Source organism: Cyprinodon variegatus, unplaced genomic scaffold, assembly GCF_000732505.1.
Source record: "Cyprinodon variegatus isolate N-32 unplaced genomic scaffold, C_variegatus-1.0 Scaffold519, whole genome shotgun sequence".
Classification (NCBI taxonomy): domain Eukaryota; kingdom Metazoa; phylum Chordata; class Actinopteri; order Cyprinodontiformes; family Cyprinodontidae; genus Cyprinodon; species Cyprinodon variegatus.
Window position 1 is genome coordinate 211479 of NW_015150972.1, and position 27582 is coordinate 239060.

A 27582-nucleotide genomic window follows, 5' to 3' on the forward strand; every position below is an offset into this window, starting at 1 on the left:
AAGTTTTTGTGCTTCTATAAAAACCGTTCAATCAGAGTGAAGTATATGTTCATTCTTCTGTTTTTAGTCAGGATGAAAGCAGAGGAAGTTCCAGGCAACACAGGAAATTGGTTAATTTGCATATTCATAGAGGGACCAGATGAGGCGAAGCTTTTTAAGCAATTTAAATATTCACATTTAATGAAGATTTTTGTTGTATAAAATCCCTTGAACTTCAAGTGAGCCTTAAAACAGACAAAGAATCCAGGACTTAGTAAGCAATGCCATTGCATCTAATCACTTATGTTTATTCAGGCCTTGTTTCATTAATACTCATTACATCTGTTTGAGCTAAAGACATCGGGACAAATAATGTGATTGTTGTAAAGAAAAATCTTTATTTCCCATCTTACCACATACTTTAAGGAATATCAACAGTTCCTCATAAAGTCTCCATCCTTTAAATGGCAGGTTCACCAAAATTATGAGAACTAAAACCCTTTTGTCAGATCAAAAACCTCAATAAGACTAAAAATCAGGCAGGTGAAACTGGAAATATGCCTCAAACGTATTCATTTGTTTTGTAATTTGGGTGAACCGACCATTCGAGCCTCCGTCACAAACACATACATAATAAAATCTCACAGGGTTTGATGAATTTTATGTTCTGTAGATCAAAACACCCAAAAAAAAAGACATTAAAGGCATTAATGTAACAGACCCTATTACTGATTTGATTCCAAGCAGTTAGAAAAATGAAAAGCATGAAGTGATTACATGGAAGTGAAGCTCATTGTGAAGCTAAACTGCTACAAATTGGACAGCAAGTAATTTTAAATAACCAGTTTCACGGGTCTGCAAAGATAGTTAAAGAAAGGGACTATTTGCTTCTGGATTCTTCTAATTTGCCAATTCCTCTGTAAGACAAAAACAGAAACACGGTTTATTATAACCAAACATTCCGGCAAATGTCACGGTAAATGGATAAAGATATTTATCTTAGGAGCCCACCCTCAGTGTAGGTCTTCTGCATCATCCTTGGTGCAACCATCATGCGGCGAAATCCTGTGCCTAAATTGAATTTGATAAGAGCCGAGATAAATTAGTAATCTTTTACCATGAATACAAATAACTGTGAGCTTTTATTTGAGTCTGGTACCTCTGTTACAGTCTGGACGGCCGCGGACTGTTGTGCCCTGGATGGGGTTGCCGGCCTGGTCCACGCACCAGCAGAAGCCGGTGGCGTGCCAGCACTGCATGGGCTTGTAGCGGCCCTGCTCATCGCACTGGGGCTTGTATGCTCCAATCTTACCCACTCCAGGTGCTGCCTCTGTCTGGCATTTGGTCTGGATCAGAGAGGCTGTCCCAGCAATGAAAAATTAAAGATTGCGTTTACAATTGAGTCTTGGGGCAATTTGTGCTGGTTTTGAAATGATAGACAAACATAAATGTTACGTCTAATGAACTGAATGCAAGGTGCTGCATTTACCTGGCTGAGGGGTGGAGCCTTCAGGGTTCTGCTGGGACTTCTCGGTTTTGGAGTCTTCCTCTGTGAAGTCCATCTGCAGAGGGAGGCTGTTCATAGGCATGGCCATCCTTGCTGGGGCAGCAACTACGAATAAGCCGGAAAACAACAAATTCAAGTGAGAAAGAGCAACAAAACTAACAGCTTATAAAGAATTGAACTTGTTGGATTACATAAGACCTAACAAGGCAAAAAAGGAATCTGAAGAAATTAAAGAATTCCTATCAGACATTTTCGAGGCTTTGGTCCTGCAGCTTTCTACTAACTATTACCTGCAGGCGGAGAAAACATGGAACAAGCTTGGGCCTGCCTATGAGAGGCTAACCTACCAAACCTACTTTGAGAGGGTCACAAAAGAACCCAGAACATAAAAACATTGCAGATCTCATAGACCGCAGTTAACGTCACCCTAACAAAGTATGGTTTTGCAGCAACATGATCTAAATCACAACAGAAAGTCCACATCTGAATGGATAAAATGAGAAACATAGTCAAAGTCTGAACCTTTCAGTTTTGAAAACCTTTTTTTCTTTCCAAGTATTCCAGTTAGCTTTGTCTGATATCATGTGTTTGCTGAAAAGAGAAATTTAGGTTTGATCACTCAAAAAGATAAAACTAAACAAAAACAAAAAACTACAAAAGATTTCAGTTCCTATAAACAGTATTGTAGGTTTTCACCCATAGAAAATCCAATTTGGGAAGCATTTCAGAGGTCATTTGTTCCTAATAGAGTGTCTATATGCACATGGTGGCTAAGTAAAAGCTGCACAGAAAGTAATAAAGAATGTGATGATGTTAAAACATCCAGCTATGCATACAGAAATGATATAGAAATGTAACTTGGAAATTGGAGCATTAAGTTGAATAAAATGGTCATTATGCTGGAAGAGAAGGGCTTAGCTGCCAGATGACAAACCTTAATATGGCCACCGGATACAGAGCCTGTTTTTATTATCATCCTATTAACTAGAGGCATATTTTCTTTTGTTTGTATAGATGTAAAAAGTGATAATATAAACATTTGGCTTGGCATATTATAGAGTTGGTTTTTTGCCTTCCAGATTTATCAGTTTCATTTCTCTGTCTCACTGAAAAAAAAAATACATTTTAAAACAGTTTCCTTCTTTTTCTTATCAGCTATTCAACTTTTTTTTCTGTCTGATAGGATAAAGCCCATTACGGATGATAAAAACAGGGCAAATACATTCATTTTCCACCTTGGGATGTGCGAGTCATCAGCTTGCCCATCCGCTCAGAGGTCTTCTGCAGTGTGTGGATCTGCTGCTTCTGGTCAAATAGCATGTAGGCAGTGAAGACCTGGCTGGCCAGCAGCAGGCAGGCCAGGGTGGTCAGAGCAGCGACCTTTGCCGCACGGCTGTTGGAGCCTCTGCACAAAACAAGCAAAAAGTTTTACTTTGAATTAATCAAAACAGAGGAATGGGAAAATCACATAAGGAAATAAAGAAAAAAAGAAATGGAGTTTTTTTTAACCTCCCACATATCATTAAAGTGACTCAAAGGGATTTCCAAATGGGAGGTCTGATCTTTTAAGAGATGAGAAAACACTTTTACTAAAGGCCATTTTGAATTTTGGGCAACCCCAGATTAAAAATAAAAATAAAAAAAAAAAAAACATAACATGGGTTTGTCACACTTTTTTTTTTGTAATTTCTCATGAGAATTACCATTATAATTTTATATTTCTGATATTAATGTTTCATTTGTGTAACATTTTATCTTATTTGTAATTGTACACCAATACTGTTTACCGTTAGCAAAGGAGAATAAAAAAAATTGTCAACAATAAATAGAGAATACAAACCTTTATCAGCCATGACCTATAGCTCAAAAATATACAAATGTAAACATCTATTTAAAATGAAATAAACATCCAGACAGCTTTCATTTTCATAGTTTTTTGTTTTCTATGGTATACTGTAAATCTTTCCATTATGGGTTATTTTAATTATAAATTTCTTTAAGTCCTTACTCCATTGCACTGTATCATTTAAAGTAAGAATCTCTAATGAAGAACACTTCAAAATACTAATTTAAGAAAAAGACAAATAATAATAATATTACTACTATTGGAGCCAATACAGCAGTATTATTGTGTAAATATATTAAAACAAAGATCGAAAAAAAGAGATAAAAAGTCTAACCTTTATTTCCTTTTTTTCTGCTGTGGCCAATAGCATTTAACCATCACTAGTCGCTAGGCAGATTTCATTTGTCGGTTACAGTGCGGAAGTCAATGTAAAAATGTTCTGGACCTACGCCTTAACTGTGGGCGAAATTTAGAACAGAAATTTATTCTTACTCCTAATTTATGAGATAAACTGTCGTGTTTTATCTAATCATTAAGTATTTCTATGAATAAATATCGATATCACTGGAATCGTGACGAGCCAAGTGGCAGCGTCAGCGTCACTAGTTACTAGGTAGACCTCTAATCTCAAGAAGCTGTGAAGCACACCAAAGAAACATTTAGTGAGGCAAAGTTTTGCAACTAAATTATTTTACAATATATAATCTACATAATATATTGTATAATTTATACATTGTGCTTTTTAACATGGTCTACACGTAAACTGTGCTGATTTGTCTTTAGGAAGAAATTAAAAGCCTATATGTTCAGTGTTTAAAAATCTTTAAAAAAATATTTTTGACAACTTAGTTGAACTAAATCAAATGTATTCAGCTGCCTGCAGACAGACAGTCAAAAACTAAAAGTTAAAGTTAAACATGCACAGTTTAGATAGACATGAATAACACACATTCCAACCAAAAACAACAATGATGAGTTTTTAGAAAACATTTTATGGGTTTCAGTAAAAAATAATTCATTATCAGCTCATCTCACCCTCTTGGCCCTGCATTAACAAGGACTTCATGGCTCCCTGAAACACTTCCTCTGGCCAGGGGAGCATCTTCTTGATTGTCAGCCATCCTCTTTGGGCAAATGTCTCGGCTCCTTTAGAGAATCAATCTGAAGAAATGTCCAGCCAGCCGAAAGTATAAATTGCCTTGAAAATGAGGAAGGAGGGCAAAACAAGTTCTAGAGAAGGTAATAAAGTACTGATGTAAAAAAAAAAAACCCTGAGGGATGGATCTGTGGGGAGAGCTCTGATTGGTCGGATTCAACATCATCACTTGTTCATAGAGGCAGACAACAGAGAGAGGTAAGAAGTTTTGACTCAAAGCTAGAACTTTCTAATACTCTTCATTGCTTGCAGAGCTTTTAGTTTTTTTTCTTTATAACCAAATATCTTTACAGAATAATTTATAATCATCCCTGTCTTTGATAGTACACGAGTCCTTAGGAGGAAGCCTTCTATGTTGTACTCATTATTTTGTCATACATTTATAAAAGTGAAAAAAAAAAAAGAAAGCAGTAAAAGTAAAAATCTATTAAAATAACTGTGTCTCCTTATTTTTCTTTAGTGTCTGAACCAAAGTACATAAAGGGAACCAAACACTTCATACTTTACCCCCACCTCAGTCAAAGTATTGATGGCTGCCACTAATTATATAATGAGCATTTGATTCTTGGGCTTTTTTTTTTTTTTCTTTCCATCTTAAATAAAAAAAAAGCAGCATTAATATTTTGCACAGAAGCTAGTAAGGAATCAAAATAAATGCAAAATGAAATAATACTATGAACCTGTATTCATAAAACTTGAGCTCATGTGAGTAAATTCCCCGTAATCACATTTAAACTTGATGAATTCTGAAGAAAATCCTAAACAAAAATTATAGTCAGACTGACTCCATTTATTTTACTTTGTTTTCATCCAGACACCTGAGCTTGCTTTCATGAGCTGCCATAGCTCAGTGGTAACAGCTGATACCAGGATGTTCTCTACATCCTGTTCCTCTGCTTGGTTTGAATCTGTATCACAGGTGTAGGTGAACTCAAAACTCTGGTTTTTATTTTTTTGTTGATCCCTCACAAAGTAGAACAGATCCCTGACCTATTTAATTTTACTAGCTAAGAAATCGAATATTTTAATGTACCCCTTGCAGTGCACTCGCGGTCCACTAAGAGTATGCGTACCCCCAGTTGGGTATCACTGATTTAGATGAAATGCCTTAAGTTGTTTTTGTTTTGTTTTGTTTTGACCTTTTCATCATATCTCCAGTACCTTATAAATTTCTATGAAAATAGAACCTCCACTTTCCATTAGAAATAGTAGAATACAACAAGGATTTATTGCTGCTGCATACAACTCCCGATTTAAACACTCCATGCTAACCAAAAGTTGTTAAGACTTACCATACCAGGAAAACAATTTTCTTCAAGAGCATCTCCTCACCACATTAATCCTGCAGGGTTTTAGATAAGCTGAGCCTTCTCTGCTGTCTGAACACATAACATTCAACTTAGTACAAAGATCCATTTCAATCTTTAATTGGATTTTGAACCTGTTAGAAAGAACAAAACACCAAAGCTAGAATAGTCAGAAAAACACGACTAGAGCTTTAGCACCAATAAGGTAATTCCACTATGATTGGAAATCATCACATAAAGCAGATTCATAATTTACAAACATTTTGAAACATTAGATATTATGGATGGAAGGATGTTATTTATTTGTGCTTTCTATGTTTTCTCTTAAATTTTTAAGTAAATAATTGAAATTTGAAATCGAAAAAAAGAAAAAATGTGAAAATCCTATGCAGTCTGACTTCCTGTAAGGAAAGTTGAATATTTCTCCCAAATCCTAATAACAAAATCCAATATGGCTGCCCCTAAAACATACTGATAAGTGCAAAATAAACTATTTAACCTCCGATTGATGTTATCTGACAAAATGCTTTTGTCAGTAAATGTGTTCCTTTGTGTTTTAGCAAAGCACAAACCAATAAACTGCTCTTTGTTTGTTTTTTCAGCAGCAGCAAGCTTGTCATTGAATTAGCACAGGGAGTATCACATCTGATTGCTCTTTCATCATGTAGCTGGAAGGTGGCTAAAATGACTGTGATGGATCTCTAAATTGTTTCAAGCTACTTGCTATGTCAGGGAAATGTAAGAGTATCACCCAAATGATAATACAACAATAAAAAGAAGTATAGATTATGAGAGAAATATTATGTTTTTTTGTTTTTTTTACAATTTTTACAGTTCTCAGTAATGAGCCCTCCCCTCTGTATAACTGTTGAACATCTTTTTTCACATATTCACATGGCTGTTTTAAGGTCTTTAAGGTTAGAAGGCCTCCTTACCATCACCCTAATCTGTAGCTCCCTCAACAGATCTTCTATTGGATTCACGTTGGGTTAGGGTTCATCCAAAACCTCCATTTTACTTCAATTCAGAAGACACATGATGGTAAAGTAAAAATGAATTTCAGTGTAAATTAACCAGGACTATTAATAATTCTGGGATCATAAATAGTAAATTATTAATCATAGTCATTATAAATATCTCATTTAATGTTAAAATGTTTTTCTGTTTGAATTAGAGACAAATGTTCTCGCTTGAGCAGTTTGATTTTTTGAAATGAATATTGTTGTCACAAAAATCTCCATTTTCCTCTAAAAGAGAATCCGTTTAACTAACAAAGGTTGTTGTACCTGTATGACAAACCTGGTCAAGATGAGGCTTTTCTAAGATTCTTTGTCAAGTTTAAGCTGCTTTTTTTTTCGTCAAGCTTTGTTCAGCTATCGCTCACCTGCCATAAAAGATCATCCTCCTTTCTTCTTTTGCATTTCTATACACAATAATATGGAATCATCAGGGACTGCATAAGAAATGAACAGCAAAATCCAAAGGAAATTGCAAAAGACCTTCAGAAAACCATTAGACCAGTGATGAAAACCTCTTTACAAGGTTACATGAAAGTCTCTTGGCGAAAAAAAAAAAAAGCTCTTTTAAGGTAAAGATTAAAGCAATCAGCAGTGGTTGTATTTTAGTTTTGCTCTTTGCTGCAGATCAGTTGTGGCGATTCATTTGAAAATCTCCCTCAAAAAGTGTCTGAATTTCCAGAGAATTCCTGGTGAACTAACATGTAATCAGATAGCTTCTCTACTTTTAGGGGATTTCCTTACAGAAAGGAAATTATGCTCGATATTTAAACTTACTGAACGTTAAACTGAAGTTAAAGTAATACTGTAGTGACAGGGTGTAAATAACAAATTTCACTTTCTCGTATCAGATCACAACCTGTGTTGTGTCGTGTTGACCTATGATTTTGAGGAAATGAGTCGGGTCTACTTCTTAGAGTGTTCTGAGCAGGAAGTGAAAACAGATGAGCTAAATTTCCTTTAAACCAGCTTAGGGATTCAAGAATTCTCTGCCCCTAAATGCATCATTGCTCTGCCTGCTTTATGTTTAATGAGTAAGGAAAGTGTATCTGTCACAGCTGTTATTAAATCTGTTTCCCAAAACAGAATCATGAATATGAGCCAAAGTAAATTCAAAGTTTAACCAGAGGGACTCTCATCAAACTAAAAAAAAAAAAGCTTATAAATCTGTTTGATGCGATTTCTTCCTGAGGGAACGTTAGATGTTGTACATGTATTTCAAAAATGATTTATAATACTTCTTATGTATAAAACCATTTGATCTCATCCTCTGATGTGTCTCCATTTTTTTGCATTTAGTTTGTCGTCTCTTCTTTGGCATTTATTTCTGCTAAATATGGCATTGATTGAAATTGAGTCATTGATGTGGATGCTGCAGAAAACCTGAGATGTTTTAGCAGTGACCCAGAAACATTCAGAGGCCCTGCTGTCACACACACTCAACCCTTCATACAGATAATGTGCTATAAACCAAAGCGACACATTGACTGAATCTTATCCTGAGGCGTCGCAAACAAGTTGCACTTTGCATTAAGCCATTTGCATCTTTTTAAGAGTTGCGTATTCATGGCGATTCCTGGAATTTCTAAATTTATCCGGATGTTATGATCATGCATTTTACTTTGGCTCCAAGGCATCTGAAGGGAAATGCCCAATAAAATGTTGAATTACTAATTAATTTAATTCATAAAAAAAAAATAAAAGTCTGCACTCTGATTGTGAAACCCGTTTGAAATCCTACTGAATTCATACTGTTTACATTTTACCAATTTATACCAACAACCATTTCAGTTCTTGCTATTTACTTTGCAGAATATGGCTTATACCTAATGAAAGCTGAAAATGTATTATCTTAGAATGTTACACAAGAACAATAAAACATTATTAGTGCAGAAATATTACATTATTTGCAAGGCTGTAATGGAAGGAGACCTCAGACCTAAAAGCTTTACAGCAGAAATAAAGGTCATCAACAAGAAGGGCAGGTTCCAAGGCTGCTTCCGAATAGCGCAAATTGGTAAGGACACTTAAACCAAAGCAGGAATGTGTCGATAGTCAGCTGGATAAGTGCTGTCTGAATAGTGCCCGCAATAAGGAAGGAGGTAGGAAAAGCAGTATGCTTTATATTGTAGTTCAGTTAGCAAAGGGACCTACAGACGTTCCTATCCACCACTGGGAGCCACATTTCGCCGACTATCCTTTGTGAGACATGATTTATAGGCACAGCCCACCTCACAGCATTTATCAAACATAAATCATGTCTTTACGTGTATTCTGTGTGACAAATGCTAATGTAAATGGAAGTAGAAACAAATAAGCCTAATTTTAAAATTGTGTTTTTATCATCTCCATCTGTTATCTAAGGTAAAACCATTTTTATCTTTTAACCTCTTTGAGCAGGTTTTACACTCTTTTATCTCTTGCCATCTGGAATACTGGATTGCACTTTATTCAGGCATTAGCCAACAAGCTCTCTCCCATCTACAGTTAGTCCAAAAAGCAGCGGCTCTTTTTTTCTAACTTGAACCAGACATAAACACATCACATCAATTGTTGCATCTCTGCACTGGCTCCATGTTGGTTTGAGAATTGATTATATATGATTTTGTTAATTTTATTCTTATTTTGTTTGCATTAAGAGCTTTGAATGGGTTGGCTGTTCAATACATTACCGACTAACTCCAGATTTACTCTCCCGGACGTGCGCTGAGGTCTGAGGGCCATTTTCAGCATACAGTGCCCAAGAAGAGGGTCAAAACCAGAGGGGACAGCCTTTTCTGCAGTTTGCCACAGACTTTGAAATACTTTGCCCCTCATATACAAACAGCCTCCACAGTGGAGGGTTTTAAGTCTCGTCTTAAGACCCACTTTGAATCTTTGGCTTTTAACACTACATAAATGAGTGGTCCTCTGTGTCCTTTTTACTTATTTTAAACTCTTACTGCTTTTTTTGTGTGTGTTTTTTTTGTTTGTTTTTAAGTACAGCATATTGGAAACATTTGCTGTAGTTAAATGTGCTATATAAATAAAGTGGATTGGTGTTACATCCCCAAGATGGATGTTGTTTTTGTTCTTGCATCCAATTAACAGCTTGCTCTGTTTTAGGCTTTGCCTTTAAGACTGGCTGCTGCTTCCTGAGTCTGTCCAATCAAGATCACCTATTTAAGGCATGTGAAGAAGTACTTCAGGGCCTTTGAGCCATTTGTCTGCCATACACCTTAGTGTTAATTGTAAAATCTAATGGGCAGTTAAGATTGTGACCATGTAAACCTGCTTGGATGGTTTTTGTAGGGGAGAGCTTCCTTTTTGTTTAACCCCACTTTTCTCCAGTTTATGTGTTGGTTAGGTAGCTTATTTCATAGGTTTGTATATTTTGGTTTCATGTTGAGTTAAGTAAGTCCACTTTTCTTTTTTCTTTAGGGTTGTTTTGTTTGTTATTTTGTCCTGGGCTCTCCCTGAAGCCTTTACCATAACTTATTCAAAAGAAACGGCAGAATAAAACTTTTAAAATGCCATTTTGACTCCTTTATTCCCTGTCTAAATTTATGTTGGTCCCTTATACCCCCTAGACTCAGCTAGAGACATAACAATTGGATTGATTGGAAGTGTTTTGGAGGGACAGCAACTCTGCCACAAAGTGATACCACACGTAAACTGACCGAGCGGGGTCAGCGAATGCTGAGGCACGTAGTGCAAAGATGTCACCAACTTTCTGCAGTCAATCCCTACACACCTCCAAATGTCATGTGGCCTTCAAATTAGTGCAAGAACAGTGAGCTTCATGGAAGGGGTCTTCATGGTAGAGCAGCTGCATCCCACACATGCATCACCAAGTGCAATGCAAAGTGTCATTGTTGTAAATTACATCACCGCTGGGCTCCAGAGCAGTGAAGACGCATTCTCTGGAGTGATGAATTTCCACCTGGAAATCTGATTGATGTGTTTGGGTTTATCTGTTGCCAGTAGTACAGTACTAGTCTGACTGCATTGCGCCAAGTGTAACGTTTTGTGGAGGGGGGATTATGGTGTGGAGTTGTTTTTCAGGAGCTGGGCTTGGCCCCTTAGTTCCAGTGAAAGGAACTCTGAATGCTCCAGCATGCCAAGACATTCCATAACTACATCGATGGCAGAGTCTGGTGTGGATGAACTTGACTTGCCTGCATACAGTCCTGACCTGAACCCTACAGAACAGCTTTGGGTTAAACATAGACTGAGAGCCAGGTCTTCTTGTCCAACATCAGTCTGTGACCTCACAAATGCGCTTCTGGAAGAGCGTGCAAAAATTCCCGTTAACACTCCTTAACCTCGTAGCGAGCCTTCTCAGAAAAGATAAAGCTGTTCTATCTGCAAAGGGTGGACCTACATTATATTGAACCCCGATCGGTTAGGAATGGAACGTTACTTAAGCTCATATGTACAGTATGTCAAGGCAGGTGAGTGAATAAAGGCTGCAGGCAGTCTGGATTCAGTACAGCAGTCCGTACCTTTTTTCCTACTCTGATAGTTTTTACTGTTAACCCTGCAAAAGGCGAAGGAATAGGAGCTAGAAACAGAAGCAATAGAAAAAAAAAGAGATATGATAAAATTCTAAAGTATCGAACAACTGCAAACCTACCCAGACCAATATATTTGCACTGCCGACTGTTTATTCACAGCACCAATTGTTTACATTTACATCTGCAATAACATACTTTAACTGTAATATGCAATTACCTTCCACTGCACTTTAATTTAGATAGCTTCTGGCCAAACTCTATTCAATTTATAGTAAAACCCATCTGTATATTATGCTAATGTACATAACTGTAAAAACCTTTTTTTAATAGTAATATCCATCTGTATATTATATTCGGTACATATCCAGCTGTAAATTTAGTTCATAACACTAGTGATCTATATATTATATTCATTATTTATAATAGTATTCATCTCTATACTCATTCAGTAGAAATACCCACGTCCTGTATTTATGGAACCATTATTTATCCTGCATTTGCCGCTATTGCAGTTCTGGTTAGACCTAAACTGCATTTCGTTGCCTTGTACCTGTACATGTGTAATGACAGTAAAGTTAATTCTAATCTAATCTAATCTAATATCGTCATTCGATTAGAACTGAAATGCTTGGTATGGAGAGTTGGTAACTCTGGAGGAGCTGCAGAGATCTGTTGCTCAGCTGGGAGTAACTGTTGACAAGACAACTATTAGCACACTTCATGAAACAGTGGCAATGATTGTTGATAAGTTAATTTTCTGTACTTTGCCTTAAGATCTTAATGAATGCAGCTAACAAGTAGAAAAACGTGATCTATAAGCGGAGGAACAGTAACTGCATATCACCCTGGGCATGCCTCCGCCAGCTGTGGGGAGATTTTGCTTTAGCAGGCAATGAGAAGCTGGTCAGATCTGCCCTTTGGGAAGATATGCAGATGTAAATACTGTGGAGTTTGCAAGATCTGTCCTATTTACCTGCTGTCAGTGTGAGAGAGTCATGGTGAAATCAAATAATAAAATGCTGGGTGTGAAGCAAATTTATCTTAATAAGAGTCTAAAAAATAAAAATCTAAATCAGAATCTGATTTGAAAAGTGCAATTCATAGAAACTCTCCAAGCTAATCTGATGGAGAGATGCAAAGATTATATATATATATACATTTCCTGCTCGAAATGTGCAGAGCTGTTAGAAACATTCCATTTTGCTCACGACTGTAATTACAGCTCATTTCAATTTCTACAAAAAGTTTTTTTACACAATTTCTTCCCACCTCAGAGTTAACACTCTAATAAAAGCTTGATTTTCAAAATAATTCTAATGATCCCTGCACCAAAAAATGAGGCAACAAAGCTCCAACTAATGAAAAATACAGTGGTGTTTTATTTGCAAATTAAAAAGCACCGACAATATTAGTTACACTGTAAAAATTATTGACAACAATTACAAATCTGTATCATACAGTCCAGGATATTAGTACCATCGTTGCTGTTATGTGTTTAATACTTTATATATGGAGAAAATTCTGCACTTTTGTAATAACAGTTGGCAGTGAGAGGACGTGAGAGGAAACACTTCTGCATGATGAAAGGATTCGAACCTCCCCTCAGCGCACCACTGACGTCTTTTAACGCTACGACAACAGGCTGACGGGAGGGTGAAACCCAAAAACATTCAATAATTTAGGTCTACTGAGGGCTTTATGTACATTACAAAGTCAGGAAATGACAAACCGTTGTGTGCGTCGTAATTACATCTGAACAACGTACAAAACTATTGCAGTAAAAGCAGCTTTTTTTGTTACCCATGAACACCTAGTTGCAATGGTAACACCTTGACCTACACCCAAACGTCCGTATGGAAACACCCAGAGTTCTGTTGGTCTGTTTTTATTTTTTCCTCCCAGATCTACACTCCTATTGTAAGTGAAATTAAAAACTAAATAAAAACAAAAAAAAGCTAACATTTTGAAATGCACTTTTTTTTTCTTCTGTACACAATCTGTAGGACCATGCATACAGTAGTTAGCTTATGATCTTCTTCACAGATTGCAGTAGGAACCATCAAGTTAGTGTGCTTTCCAGTTAACCTGTTCGATCAGGGTGGACGCTCCTCCCAGAGTGCCTTTGTGCTTTCCGTCCTGCTGATCCCGCCTCGGACATCTCGGTGGTCGTGAAGCAGACCCCGAAGCAGGCTGGGCCCATAATGTTGCTGCACGTCCTGCTCGTGTGGAAACGACTCCTCAAACAGGTTTAGTTTTGGTACATTCTAACAAATGTGCATTTCCGTCAGCACTAAAGAAATGTTAAAATCAGACGAAAAAATAAAAATAAGAGGAGCGGATCCAAACAAAGAAAATAAAAACCCTAAAAAAAATCCAAGAGGTTGATAGTTTGACGATAGTTTCTGTCCTGGCACTTGTAAATGCAATAACTAGATTCTACCAAGGCCTTTCGAGGAAAGCTACAAGATGCAGCCTGAGTCAGGACTCCTCGCGTCCTCACCTACCGCTCATTCACTCCTATCAAAAGTAACTTGAATCAACAAGTCCATCATGCTGCCATTCATTGATTCGACACTGTGCTGCTCCATGTACTGCTGTCCAAACATCATGTCTCATCACTCAGGACAAGTGATAGTGTTTACGTCTGTCACCTGTTTGCAGAACTCGGAGAAAAAAAATGGCCCAAAGTTCTTTTTTGTTTGTTTAGGTTTTTTTTTCCAGTCTCGGGCAAACAAAGTTTATGCGGTGATAGTTTGATTAATGAGACTGGGATGATCAAACACTGGAGGACCCTGCTGTGCGTCACCGAGTCGTACTGAAATCCTCAGGATCTAGTTTTAGGGCAGTCCTGAATCCAGTCTGCTCTTAACTAAGAGAATCTTCGACTTCATGTTCAGAACGCCGTTTTCTTATCTCAATGCCCGGCTACGGTCTTCCCGGTCTCTCTCAGACCTGTGAGCTCTGTGGGGTGGAGCAGAGTTTCAGGAGCGTGGAGCTGTGGTTTCATCCTGCAGCGGTGCTGCTACCTGGTGTGGACCAGTTCTTCTCTGAGCCAGCTGGGTAGCGGCTGACCCATCCTGTAGAGCAGCTTAGATAGCTCAATGTTGTGGTCCCGGTAATAGTCCCTGAGGAACTCCTGAGACTGGAAGATACAGGAAGAAAATAGATGTAAGCAACTCACAGAAAGCAGACCTGTATTATTAAAGTTCTTATTAGGAGCGGATCCTACCTCAGGGTCCATGTCAGGGTATCTGCGTCCTTTACTCTTTCCTAGACACTTGGTCTTTCCTCCCTCCAGCAGCTGACACCAGAAGCCTTTCTTGGGATCAAACCTGAACATAATGGATACAAGAAGCCAATGAATGTCAGAATCGGACAAAATAAGAAGATAATGAATCCTATGTGCTTAAAAAATAAAATGTTTTCTTTGTATTGTCGGTTGGGGTGGACATTTATCAAATCCTTTATTTTGTTTAGTTTCTAGTCAAGATAACAAATTTAAATCAAATAATAAATTAGAATTAATGGTAGAAAACTCTTAAGAACAGGATTAATTGCAAGAATTTTTTTAATTATTTTTCCATTGGGAAATTGACAAATTTGAAGAATAAGATTAAAATGCGATTCCTATGAGATTTTTAGTGATATAAATCCTACTTCCTTTTTTTTAAATTTTTTTTTAACTAGTGTCCTGAAGAAGCCAAATTTAAATATGTTTATTCTTCTGGAGTATTATTTGTGACTGTGAGACCATGATCACTGAGGTACTGTGAAAAAGTCATGTTTTTTATTTATTTAAGTCACTTTTATCATTATCATGATAATATCACCAGATATCATGATAAAATTTAAAGCTACAGTGTGTAATTTTTAGCGACATCTAACGTCCAGACTGCAGACCGCAGCAACATGAACATCTCCCCCCCACCGCTTCTCCCCCCCAACAGTACGGCGAGCGTTACGGGACAAAATGTCTTCCACGACGTCCGCATCACCTACCTTCTCAAGTGATGAGGTTTGTTTACATAGATAATTTTACAGATAGTATTCTCAGGCATAATACTGCCATCTATTGTTCAGCACCGTCTCAGTTCATCTCTCTCAACTTGCCGTAGTTACTTTCGAGCGTAATGGGCGATGTCGCAATCGCTAGTTTGTTGGCTCTGCGCTGCCGTAGCGCAAAGATGTCAGCCTCCATGGCTGCGAGACCCGCTCCTATGTAATTATAAATAACGAATTCTAAGGCAACGCAAATATTAAGGTTAAGAGGCTGAGCTCGTAGATGATGATAAATAACATAGTTATGTATAATATATTACATTTCTGACTGTATATCCCTGTAATTATTACACACTGTAGCTTTAAAGTGTGCATTTCCCAGCCCGAACTCTCATTGTATATATTCATCAATATTTATTTATTCCACAATGTTCACCTTTTAGTGTTGGTTTTAATCAGTTATCAGCATTTTTTTAATGTTTCAAACAAATCAAATTCTATTATCCCAAAGTATTGTGGGTACAAAACCAGCCTCACACCCGTTAAGCAAATAACAAGCTGATTGCATGAAACATATATTAGATATCTGTCACTATTTTGTTGTGTTACTGGATTCTAACCTTGTTAAATAAAAGATAAATAAAACATCAGTACAACTATAGAAAAGGCTGCAAAGCAAAGTCAACTCTTGATGCACATAACTTGCTTTTTATGTCTTGCAAACATTGAAATAAACATTTCACAGGAAATTATATAAATTAAGACAAAGCAGCTTTTATTTATGTCCAACAGTTTTTCAGAAAAAAAGCTGAAGACCCAAATTGCTCCTTTCACATAATCGGAGCATCTGTGGGACTAGAATAAACAGAAGGTTTATTTAATGATTTGGGTAAAACCTAGGCAACAGGATGTTAAAACTAATAAAGGAAACTGATGGCTGAAAAAAACGTACCAAAAGTAGCTGATTGGGTTTTAAAACTGGCATTTGAAAAGCAAAGTGTCTGAATAGAGGGAGCAACTCACGCTAAGATCTTGTGGTAATTGATGACGTTGGGGAGGCCAAGAAACTTCTGGATTTTATCCATGACCGAGGCAGGCTCTGTCTTCAGCATCTGTCCGTCCAAAACCAACAGCTGCAAGGAGGCAGGAAGCCAAACATTAGAAGACTACAGCTGTGCACACAACAGTATAATATAGAAAAAGAAATTGTGTCAACAAGGCCGTTCCTTTTTTGTTTTTCATAGTGCTCTGTAATTAAAAGCAGAATGTTTCCCTCAAACAGCATTCTTTAAATGGGTGGACAACAATTAACGAGAGACCAGCAAGTATTGAATCCAGGACAGATATTAGTTCTTGGACTAAATGATGCAACTGTAACAGTCTATAAATGTTTTTTTTTTTTGCTCATACACCAGGTCATTAGGCAGCCAAACTGCAGTCCTAAGGTCTTCACATCTATCTTTGTTGAACTGTGGAAACTGCTGACAGAAATCCCCTGAAATTCTTGCAAGCCATGGTAAATGAATCAATAAAAGACATTTGGGAGTAAAATAACAAGTAGTCAATATCTCCAACCCTAACATTATTGATCGTTTTTGGGGTATAGTGCTCAAAATATAAATCATTGATTCACAGACCTATTCCACGAAGCGTCTTCTGGACGTTTTGACAACGGGGCGTCCAGGATTGGAGCATTTTAGTGCCAATTTCTTGAAAACAAATGTCAAGACAATTTTTACCCCCAATTTTCTGCTGTTTTTCTCTCCTTTTAGATCATGCTCTCTAAGCGCATGGTTACTTTTTTTTGTGTGTGGTGTAAAAATCAAAGTCAAAACTTCTTTAACCACCTGCAGCTTTTTAAATGAACACTAAACATTCAGCCCATTCAGATATAAAGGGTTTAGCTTTAAAAGCTAAATGCAGACTGCACCAAACAAGAACCCGTCTTAGCGACTGGGGCTATGTTTTATTTACCAAGAATCCTGCTGAGTAATACTGAACCCACCACTTATCCCTGCTTGTTTCTCTTCAGCCTACAAAGCTAAGTCAGACCTGAACACTGAAGAGTTTTTTTTTTTTTTTTTAAAGGTCAGCTGGATCTAAAATAAAGTCTTGCTGGGAATATCAATACTCCCACTATTTAATTAACACCGTAACCAAGGAAACACATCATCACTGATTACACAGCAATCACCATCATTGTGCACGAAGAAAAAATCCCTACCTGGCTGGAGTGGTAGTGATTCAGCCAGCGCTCCAGGTGGACGGCGTACCATCCCGGCACCAGGCAGCGGTTCTGTAGCACCCGCAGTTTGATTGGAGCATCACGGGCTGCGGTGATGACATCATGGAAGGAGTACTTCAGGGCCACTGGGTCATCATGGGCTCTTTGGTGCTGTGTGAGAACGACACAGGTTCCAGTGTTAAGCTAGTGTGATTATTTTCATTTCATTCAAATGCAGTAATTAGCTGAAAGTGTGCGATCTGTGACAAACCTGGTACCAGGAGTAAGCTCTGTCCGCTGGGTTAATGAGGATGGTGATGATCTTAGCTTTGGGCAGGAGAGCTGCAGCCCTCTGAGCAGCCACTTCAGAGTCAAAGTAGTTGGCACTCTTCTCAAAGTAGTAATCTGAACTGGTGTTGGAGGGCAGAGGAAAATACTCCATATACCTAAAAAACAACAACAGAGTTCAATCAGACATAAACTCTGATCTAGGAAAAAACCCAACATAATAAAAATCACCAATAAGAACAACCAACATAATGCAGAACTATTCTCCATCATTTTACCAAATAAATGTCTTGGAAAAAAATAAAATAAAAAACAACCAGAAGGAGAAATAAAGCATCACAGCTTTGCAGACGTCATATAGTTAGCATTTTTGATCCAACACCAAAAGTGAATCTTAACAAGTTTAAGCATTAAATCAAAGTGTATTTCTGTTTCAAAAAATGTCATAATATTGCAATCAGTAAAAAATACAGAAATATTCTGTCACAGTCGACATGGTTAATGGGAGGACAGCTGAACTGATGGTCCATCCTTCACATGGTGGACAAACAGCAAGAAGCTATAGCTAAAGAAGCGGACTGTATCCAGGCAGAACTGGGTAACAACTGTCACAGACACAGTCCTTTGGTTACAACACTCGTGAACAGACATGTCAGAAGCATCTTATCTCGGCAAAAGAAACAGGACCGAACTGCAGCTCTGTGGTCAAACCTCCTTTATCCTCTAACTAGAAATCATGGTCCCACAATCTGTGACGTTTCCAGAGCGGTTTAAAGGCTGCCGACCAGAAAACGTCACACCTCGACATGTAAAAAAAAATTATTCTGATTTCTGTAAATTCCTTACCAAGTACACATGCCAGACCCAGAACCTCACAAACAATCAAGGAGATTTTTTAAGGAGGAAGATGAGGAACCCAAGATCAAAGCAACATCTTAAGATGGTTGCTGGTAACTCTAGTTACTGCCACAGCAGTAATACGGATACAGCCACAACTTTTAGGTGAGCCCAAACTTCTACTTGATCAATAAATCTGCAAAAACTCTGCAGCACATGTCTGTTTAACAGATGAAGCAGAGAAACCCAATACCTTTAAGGACTGCGTCCGTCCAGCTAAACTTTAACCAATGCTGTGTTAGCATCAACAGTAAATGGCCTGTACTTATACAGACAATCTAAATATTGAAATCCAATTCCAGAAAATAGAACTTTTTTCCAAGCCAGGAGACTTAACAAAAGCTCTTTGCACTGTACTCAATCATTCCCCCCGCACCGCACACACCTGATGATCCCAAATTTCCACACTGTGGGACATTGAAGGATTTTGTTATGCTGCACAAATCCATTAAATCAAATAAGAACAAATCCATGAAATCAAATAAGAACAAATCCATGAAATCAAATAAGAACAAATCCATGAAATCAAATAAGAACAAATCCATGAAATCAAATAAGACATATCATGGCCTCCTCTCTTTTTGATGGTGGCAAGCTACATTGTAGCCACAGCTGCCATGGGACTCACAGACAGTAGAAGGGCTACCATACACTGGTGCCACTGGGCCCTCTGACCACAATCAGTAGATGGTGGTCAGCAGCTGGAGGTGAAGTTGCCCAAGTTGCACAAGGACACAATGAGACTGAAAGTCAGAGCCGGGTTTTGAACCGTCAACCCTTCAATTTCAGCGCAAACTCCTACAACAGACGCCACTGTCGCCCCTATTATCTACCAGTAGACTGAGTGGAGGCAACAGCTGGAGGACGTATACATGTCTTACCAATCAATGCCTCGGTGATAGTTGTGTCCATTGAAGAACTGGATCTCCTCAAACGTCTCCTTGCTTGGATAGTTGCTTGTCAAGTCGGGATGCATGCCAAGGAACAGGTAGAGAGCTGTCGTTCCTGAGGGGAGAAAAAAGAATTTAGGGCAAGGCCAGAATGAATATACATATACTACCTGGCTACATGTATAATAAATGCATTATTTATAGGAGAATAAGAAAAAAAAGTGCTATAATCTAGGGCAGGAAGTGTGGTTGGAGGTGAATAATAAACTCTTGTCCTCATTGTTAAATTAGCCTGTAGGGGGTGCTGTAGAGCTGTGCCTCACCTGTCTTCTGAGGCCCAATGACAAGCAGCTTTGGGAAGCGGTCACATGTTTTCTCTTTGGACCAGATGTCCTTGTGTCTTTTATCCTCACAAGGATCCTTAAGTTGCACAGAAACACAGACACAGCCTTCTGTTGTTATCGGGATTAATTAAGTCTCCCCTTAATGTGTAGAAATCAAAGGGAAAGGCAGAAATGTTAAATGATAATGAAACCAATCTTCAGCCACAGGAAGATGAGCAGGCTTACTTTTTCTTTATACCGAATTCTTTACCTTATTTTTTAAAGATAAACATCTATAATCAATTACTTGTGTATATTTATACAGAGAAGGGGTTTAAACTTTTTTTTTTTCATTTCTGTATTTAACCAGGTAAACCCTGTTGAGATCTGGATCTCATTTTAAAGGGGCACCTGGGCAGAGATCTGCAATACACTGCAACCTGGTTACAAAAATAAAACCAATTGATACATATGCATAAATATAAAACAATAAAAAAAATTGTAAAAGCAGAGACACACTTTTTGATAGAAGCTTTGTTGTCAATCTTTAAGAACCGCTCGAAATAAGTCCAATGAAATATTGTCTGACATCTTGAGCTCAGACTGGAGCTGATTCCACGCTGTAGGAGCCAACAAACTGAATGCTTTCTTTCCTTTATCAGTTCGAACACGAGGAACATGTAGAAGAATAAAGTCATTATAAACACAGAATATTATGGATGTATGAAAGATGGACACACTGTATATACTGTATATCCTCATGCACATTTTCCTCCTTTTGGCACCTTCTTCTTTTTGACTATAAAGCTTAATGTAATAAGTAAATTTCGACAGAGGACGGCAACGGCATGGATGGACTGCAAAGAAATAAAAAATTGGAAGAGTTTGGAGGGAGCTTTTATGGAGAAAAAAATATACAGACAATCTAAATATTGAAATCCAATTTCAGAATTTTTCAGCCTAGGTATCAAAAATAAGATGCATGGATGGAGGTTTATTGGTGAGAATAAGCCAAAAGCATGAAGAGAATGTTTCAGGTCAATAGATAGTTGGAGAAGGAGAACCTGAACCGGCTATGCATGACTGCTCACCTGCCAGAGAGGATCCCTCTCCGATGGAAACAAGCTGAAGTACTTCTGAGCCAGCTGGATGGGAGGCAGAGTCTGCATCTTCAGGTTGGTCCACATCTTCACAAACATCACCAAGCTTTTGAAGGTGTACAGACCAAGCCGGTCGTTCCCATAGTTGGATAGATGGGTCATGAAAATGCTGATCTATGAATGGGAGGAATCAAGAATAGAATGTTTAATTAAAGAGAAGGAAGTTTACAGAAACCTGGGAAATGGTGGCTGCTATTCATTAAGGAGGATTTTATTTTCTTCAAAGAGAAAATGTGCTTTTTTAGAGCAGGCTCAGACCTAAATTTGGATGTATTAAAATCAAGTTAAAAACAAGCATATGAATTAATAATAAATGAACATTAAAGCACAGTCCTTTCACTAAAAGAAAGATAAAAGCACAGCAGTTTGGTGCAGCCCATTTAGAGATGGGCTTCATAAATTAAGATCAAATAATAAAACTGCTCCAAAACCATCAGCATTTATTTATAAAAGTCTCAGTAAAATGAATAGCATTTGAGGCGGCTTCAGCTCGGAGCTTTTTCTATTCCTGCAAACAAAACTATGTGAAGAATAAAACCTATTTACACCTTTGTGTTCTGGCTCTATTAAAAGAGTTTCTTTTTTTTTTTTTTACTAAAGCGAAACGCAAACACATCTGAGTCATAATCCCGCACCCTGTTTGGATTTCACTTTGCAACAACGTCTAAATGGGTTTCAAATTGCGCACGACAAAGGCTGTGCTGTGTGTGGGAGAGCGGCTGACTCACAGGGTTCAGCAGGACGGTGAGGAAGAGTTCCCCCCCATTGATGAGCTTGTCCAGTTCGTTCGGGCTGCCTGGGTAGTCTTTATAGAAGATGGTGTGTGTGAAAAGACCACAAGTCTGCCGGGGCAACACCTGCGATGAGAGAAAAGAGACGGTCACAAAAAAAGACAAGGTAACACGACGCCGGCCGGCCGGCCATGGCGCTCTCAATGCACCGGGCGTTTTACCCCCTCCCACACACGCATTGTTTGTTCACAATGATATACTTATTATTCAGCTCATCAAGCCAAAGCAAACCTCTTGTGAGTCTAAATGGTAATTCATGGAAATACATTTACAGTGTGGAGAGTCTGGGGAGCTGAATATCAATCATCAGTCAATGGTGAACACTGTCCATTCAGGCTGCACTATCTCAAGGATGGGAAGGGACTTCTGAGACCGCCAAGGCTGGCTAAACGCTGGCGCAACAAAGAGAGTGGACTGAGGCTATGCTGCCTCTTATCAGCGCTGAAGGTCAACTTGGGAAGAAAAAGATACGCTCTCTTTTATACCTGATGAATTTATGCAAATCCATTATACTTTCTTTACCAAGTTATTCAAAAATCAACTAAGCCGGATCTTTGTAGCTTGCATGTTGACATTTCAGTTAGTCTAACTTTCTGATGACACTCTTCATTCTGCTGCTGAGGCCTGCCTGCCTGCCGGCATATAAAATACATGCATCTCATGCAGGCGATGTTATTCTCTCCCACACAGCGGAAGGAGACAAAAGGACCAAAAGACAGATGGATGGACTGTCTATTTATGGATGTGTGGATATATATTTCTGCAAACTGGTTGGAGATCTTGAGGAAAAAGTAGTAGAAAAAAGTCCAAGTGAAAATGAAAAATATTTGAGAATAAATTTAGTTTTCAAATGGCGCAAAGTGTGGTGAAACAGAATTAAATGATAGATGTTCCAGCGATGCATCATTTAAACAGAGATTATTAATTAATTGGGGTGACAGTGGCGTCGGATGTAGGAGTTTGCCCTGAAATCGAAGGATTGACGGTTCAAGCCCCGGCTCCGACTTTCTTGGGCAAGACACTTCACCTGCATTGTCTACTGATGGTGGTCAGAGGGCCAGGTGGCACCAGTGTACAGCAGCCCCGCTTCTGTCAGTGAGCCCCAGGACAGCTGTGGCTACAATGTAGCTTGCCACCATCAGTGTTTGAGTGTGTGCGTAAATGGTTGAATGACTGAATGTAGTGTAAACCGCTTTGGTCAAATCTCCTGACTTGAAAAAGCGCTATATAAGTATAGGCCTTTACCATTTAAAGTGACCTTAGGATAAATCCATGTGGAACTCCACAAGTGATGTTTGTTTGCACAAGGGCTGAATGATTTGGCCAAATATCTAAATTGAAATGATTTTCAACCAATATTACGATTGTGATTTTATTGCGAGATCCATTTCCACTAACAATAAAACTGAAGATGTTTCCATCAAGGGTTTCTGTTTATTTATGAACTTGAAGGCTTGCTTTTCCAGAATCCAGTGATGCAGCACTTTAACCTTTCAGTGAAAAAGTTCTTCTTTCTACTATCCGCATGGATCTGCATGAAAGCTGCAACTCTCCCTTCCGTGCCTCATGGCGCCAATCTCACCTTAATTATTCACATATAAAGGGCTGGAATTAGACATTTAGTCTTGATAAACGTAATTTGAATAAAATTGAGAGCCTCTAAGATTTGAAAAGTGCATTTTATTAAATTGAGATTATATTCCAAATGCAATTAATTGCCCAGCCCTAATTTGCACACAAATCTAATGAGTCTGTATAGATGGGTAAGAGTATTAAAGTAGTCTTACGCTAATGCCGCTATGGACGAACCCTCGCCGGAAGCGAGCAGGCTTTAGGTGAGGGTATTCCTCTGTGCTGGTCACTTTGATTCCCCAAACTCTTTTCCAGGCGTCGTACAGCTGCATATGTACAGGGTAGACCCCGGAGTGGTGGGGGGCCACAGCGTAGCCCATGTTCGTAGGAATCCCGTGCTCCTGGGAGAGAAATTACATGAATAGGGGTGTACAAGGTACATGACCCTACAGTGATCTAGATCTGCTACAAAGACTAACATTTATAGAGAAACGCAAATGTTTAATTTGAATTAACTGCAGATATTCCTGCATGGATGAATGGATGGTTGAAGGAATGACAAAAGGATAAAACAACAAGATGGAGAATAAACAAGATGGACTTTGCCATCTTAAAGCAATACAAGAAATGCCTTACATCTTTCAACAACTAATGAAAAGTTTTAATATCATTCTGATTTAAATTTAAGACCTATGTGAATAGACATTAAGAAAATATATGTATCTATTTTTTTGATTCAGTTGGTAAAAGTCTCAGATTATAGCTGTGATTTTCCAAATACGACTTAACTGCATTTACCTTCATTTTACACCCACTTAAATGGCATACCTCCTTAAACAGCAAACTGCCTTTTGTATTTAAAATCTTTATCTTCATCGAAAAACACATTTCTTATTTCTTCCAGCATCACCTACGCAGGTTTGCCAGAGTAACAAAAAGTCCCACCAACCCATGGAAAAAAACATCTGAACAAACCCAGTAAGCAGAGAAACAACAACACTGCTCATCCCTGTCTCCTTAAAACAGCAAACCCCAACAAAAAAACAAACAAAAATTAAACTATAAATAAATTATTTGGAATGTGGTGACATTTAAGAATTTAAGGTCTAAAATAAAGATTGTAGGGCTTATATATAAAAACTACAATATAAAATGTGTAGCTGCATAATTCTGGCTCTTTAATGCTTACATTTGCATTAGCAGCTGTATTTTCCATATTAAAAAAAAAACCATCATAAAAAAGCTATAAGGTGGATAAATGGGTTAAACCACTGTGCATGCAGATGTTAGACACTTATCACCAATGAACTGGGAAGTTTGCAAAATCATTTTGGTTTTACTGAAGATTGAAAAGGACAAAAAAAAATTTACATAGCAGATTTCCCTCAGCTAAGCTTTAATTATTGATTCAAATAAACCTATTCAGCTGAGAAAACCCTTTTGAACATTTGATTTAAAAAATGCATAGTTTCGGCTGTGCACTTCATTGTTTAAGGTTATTAGATCTGGATGATTCAAAGTTTTACCACCTAAGCTTCATTCCAGTCATGTTTATGAAGGTGACAGTGAGAAGCAGGTGGTGTGCAGCACTGCTCAGTAAATCAAGACGTCTACATCACTTAAGTCCTCAAAATGTCACGTCTTTCTCACAACACTCAACATCCCACAACAGTTCATATTAGCATGCTGACCTCGCAGTGGTGAGTGATCCCCATATTTCTGTCACATGTTTTATGTTTTTGTTTGGCATATTTTTCATATTCCCTCATGTTCAGTCACAGGAAGAAGAAAGAAAACCTTCCGTCAGGTCTAGGGGTTTACATGAGGACATTCAGTTGTGTTACCCATTCCTTACGTTTTCCGCATCTCACCTTAGGTGCATAGAAAAACCGATTTTACCCTTTCATCAAAAATCCCCAAAAAGTTATAAACAATTCACTGGATTTTGTTTCCAGGTTTGAAGACGTTTCGCTTCCCATGCAGGAAGCTGTTTCAGTTCAAAATGTCAGAAATAGGGGCGAGTTCGATGCTTTATAGAGTGGACCAAAGCAAAGCCTTGTTTTGGCTTAGAAAACAGGCAAATTGGACCAGAAGAACGGGTCCGCCCCTTAGGAAAGGAGAGTCATTCTGGTTCTTTGCTGACCTGCAATACCTGATACTGGTCTATGTCTCTGAAAGGGGATCGTTAGGGGAAATTGTTGGCCTGGCTGAAGGAATCTGAGACTGGTTCTGCTGGAGGTTTCATTCTGTTAAAAGGGAGTTTTCCCTCTCCACTGTCACTACAAGCATGCTTAGTGTGAGGGATTGTATTTGAGTCAATCAGTCGATGCAATCAACTGATTTTCCTTAAATAGAAATCTTTTAATCTATATGACTGTATGATCTGGTTGTGCCTTGAGATGACTTGTGTTGTGAATTAGCGCTATAGAAATAAACTGAATCGAATTGAATCAACTGTATCGCTGCATTGTAGGTTTTTTTAAAACTGAAACTTGATCCACCCCCCCTTTTAAACCACCTGTCTTCTTTGTCCAAAATGTGAACAATGTGTTTATTTTGTTTTGGGCCACTCTATAAGCTTTAAACTTAATGCTAATTGTAATATTTTAAATAGAAAAAGCTTCTTGGATGGGAAACTAAAAGTCGTTAAACTTCGAAACAAAGTCCAGTGGATTGTTTTTAACTTTGTTGGAATGACGATGACCTGGATGACTGAGAATCTTCACCAGCTTAATCAAAGATGAATCCCAAATGGAAAATTTTTTGGATAAAATATTTGAACCCCATGATTGAAAGGTTTTTAGAACCGTTCCTAGACGCAGCTGTAAGCTGCTTATTTCACTATTTTAAGCTGTATGCAACAGAATTTCCTTTTGTATTCACTCAAAATAACAATAAAGTTTGTCTAAGTCTATAAAATCAAGCAGAAATCTTTTTAGTATAAATATCAGTTTCTCACATTATGAGGCATTAATGGCCCAACTTCAGCTGTCAGACACTGTTTATGTCAAAGACGCTTCGCTATACAGATGAGTTCATGGTTGACTAGAGGGCAATGCCCAGAGCATCAACCCACCATTACCGAGCTAGAGGATGCATTAGTACTTGGTTTCCTACCCACAACTCTCTATTCTTCATTTTCTTGTTTCCATCAACAGGTTTTGTGGTTTCTTAAAATAAAAATAAGAGAGTTTGCTGCTGTTTAAGGTTTTTGAACTGTAACATTTAATTCATTAACTGAGGCCGAACCACTGAAATGAGGCTTGTGGTTGTTTTTCAGTTTCTCTGAGCACTTTGTGTCCTCCGGGTAAATTTTCTAGAACTTCTGATCCTGGGATTATTAGCAGCTCAGCCTTATCTGCTCACACTGAACTCAGTGAAAGTGTTCATGACTGAATGAAAAAGAAAACTAGACGCCTGTTGCAGAAGCTATGACACAGCAGGACTTTTTCCACAGAGTTTGCTGCTTTATATTTGTTACAGGTCACCTTCAGTTGTTTGAGAGATAAATCAGACTGTCACACTAAAAGACAAGCTTGTACAGTACAAGACTGTAATATTTCATGATTTTATTTTAGAGCTGCAAAGATAAAGAATCTCAATCATCCTCTGAGTTCAGGGTGTGCAATGTAAGTGTCATAAAAAGATCCAAACTTTGACAGGATATTGGATTTAAAGTTATTGTGGAAGATTGCAGAGACCCACCCTTTCCACTTTAAAAAGAAAAATTGCACATGCAACAACCCTGTACTCGCTCCTGAGAGGGAATGCCTTTTAAATGCGTGCAAGGTCGTGCATGATTCCTCCTCGTGCACGCTCTGTTTAAAATATTGCTGTTTGCACCACTCATACAAGCTTACTTTGCAAAAGAGGATTTGAAATTTTTCCACTATGTCAGACTCACCACCGGTAAGTGAAAATTGAAAACAAGCACGTAGGACGGCCTTCTGTAAACATGTCACCAGAATGATTGACAATTAGGAGGACCACTTATTTTGATGATCCACCCAGAAAAAGAACATCATCCACTCTACCTTTAAATGTCTGCATAGTGGGGATATAACTAGTCACCTGGATGGACTCTTAAAGGAATAGTACACCCAAAACATGATTAGCCTTCATTTTCTACTC

The 27582-nt window shown here is 38.1% G+C and overlaps 2 protein-coding genes across 2 annotated transcripts in view; both read right to left on the bottom strand.

The window, feature by feature from the left end:
• Positions 1–354: 354 nt before the first annotated feature.
• On the bottom strand, positions 355–4555 carry cd74 (CD74 molecule). Its single transcript, XM_015390933.1, has 6 exons — positions 4368–4555; positions 2722–2891; positions 1469–1591; positions 1139–1339; positions 991–1050; positions 355–896 (listed from the first exon to the last, which is right to left on the bottom strand). Exons 1-6 carry the CDS (start codon positions 4451–4453, stop codon positions 880–882), a joined length of 657 nt encoding a protein of 218 aa, XP_015246419.1. The 5' UTR covers positions 4454–4555; the 3' UTR covers positions 355–879.
• Positions 4556–13184: 8629 nt separating this feature from the next.
• Positions 13185–27582, bottom strand: part of LOC107094997 (bifunctional heparan sulfate N-deacetylase/N-sulfotransferase 1-like) — a 71783-nt gene continuing 57385 nt past the window's right edge. Inside the window, exons 6-15 of the mRNA XM_015390943.1 lie at positions 23667–23852; positions 21817–21945; positions 21020–21202; positions 19929–20025; positions 19597–19720; positions 17802–17976; positions 17531–17701; positions 16330–16439; positions 14537–14639; positions 13185–14449 (exon numbers count right to left, since the gene is read on the bottom strand). Coding sequence (XP_015246429.1) covers positions 14330–14449; positions 14537–14639; positions 16330–16439; positions 17531–17701; positions 17802–17976; positions 19597–19720; positions 19929–20025; positions 21020–21202; positions 21817–21945; positions 23667–23852 — 1398 coding nt within the window. The 3' untranslated portion in view covers positions 13185–14329. The remainder of the gene's footprint in view (positions 14450–14536; positions 14640–16329; positions 16440–17530; positions 17702–17801; positions 17977–19596; positions 19721–19928; positions 20026–21019; positions 21203–21816; positions 21946–23666; positions 23853–27582) is intronic.

Coding starts and splice junctions, on each gene's coding strand:
- cd74 (XM_015390933.1), bottom strand. CDS start 4,453: ATGGCTGACAATCAAGAAGATGCTCCCCTGGCCAGAGGAAGTGTTTCA. Junction 2,892..4,367: donor GTTAATGCAGGGCCAAGAGG/GTGAGATGAGCT, acceptor TGTTTTGTGCAG/AGGCTCCAACAGCCGTGCGG. Junction 1,051..1,138: donor CCGTCCAGACTGTAACAGAG/GTACCAGACTCA, acceptor AATTCAATTTAG/GCACAGGATTTCGCCGCATG.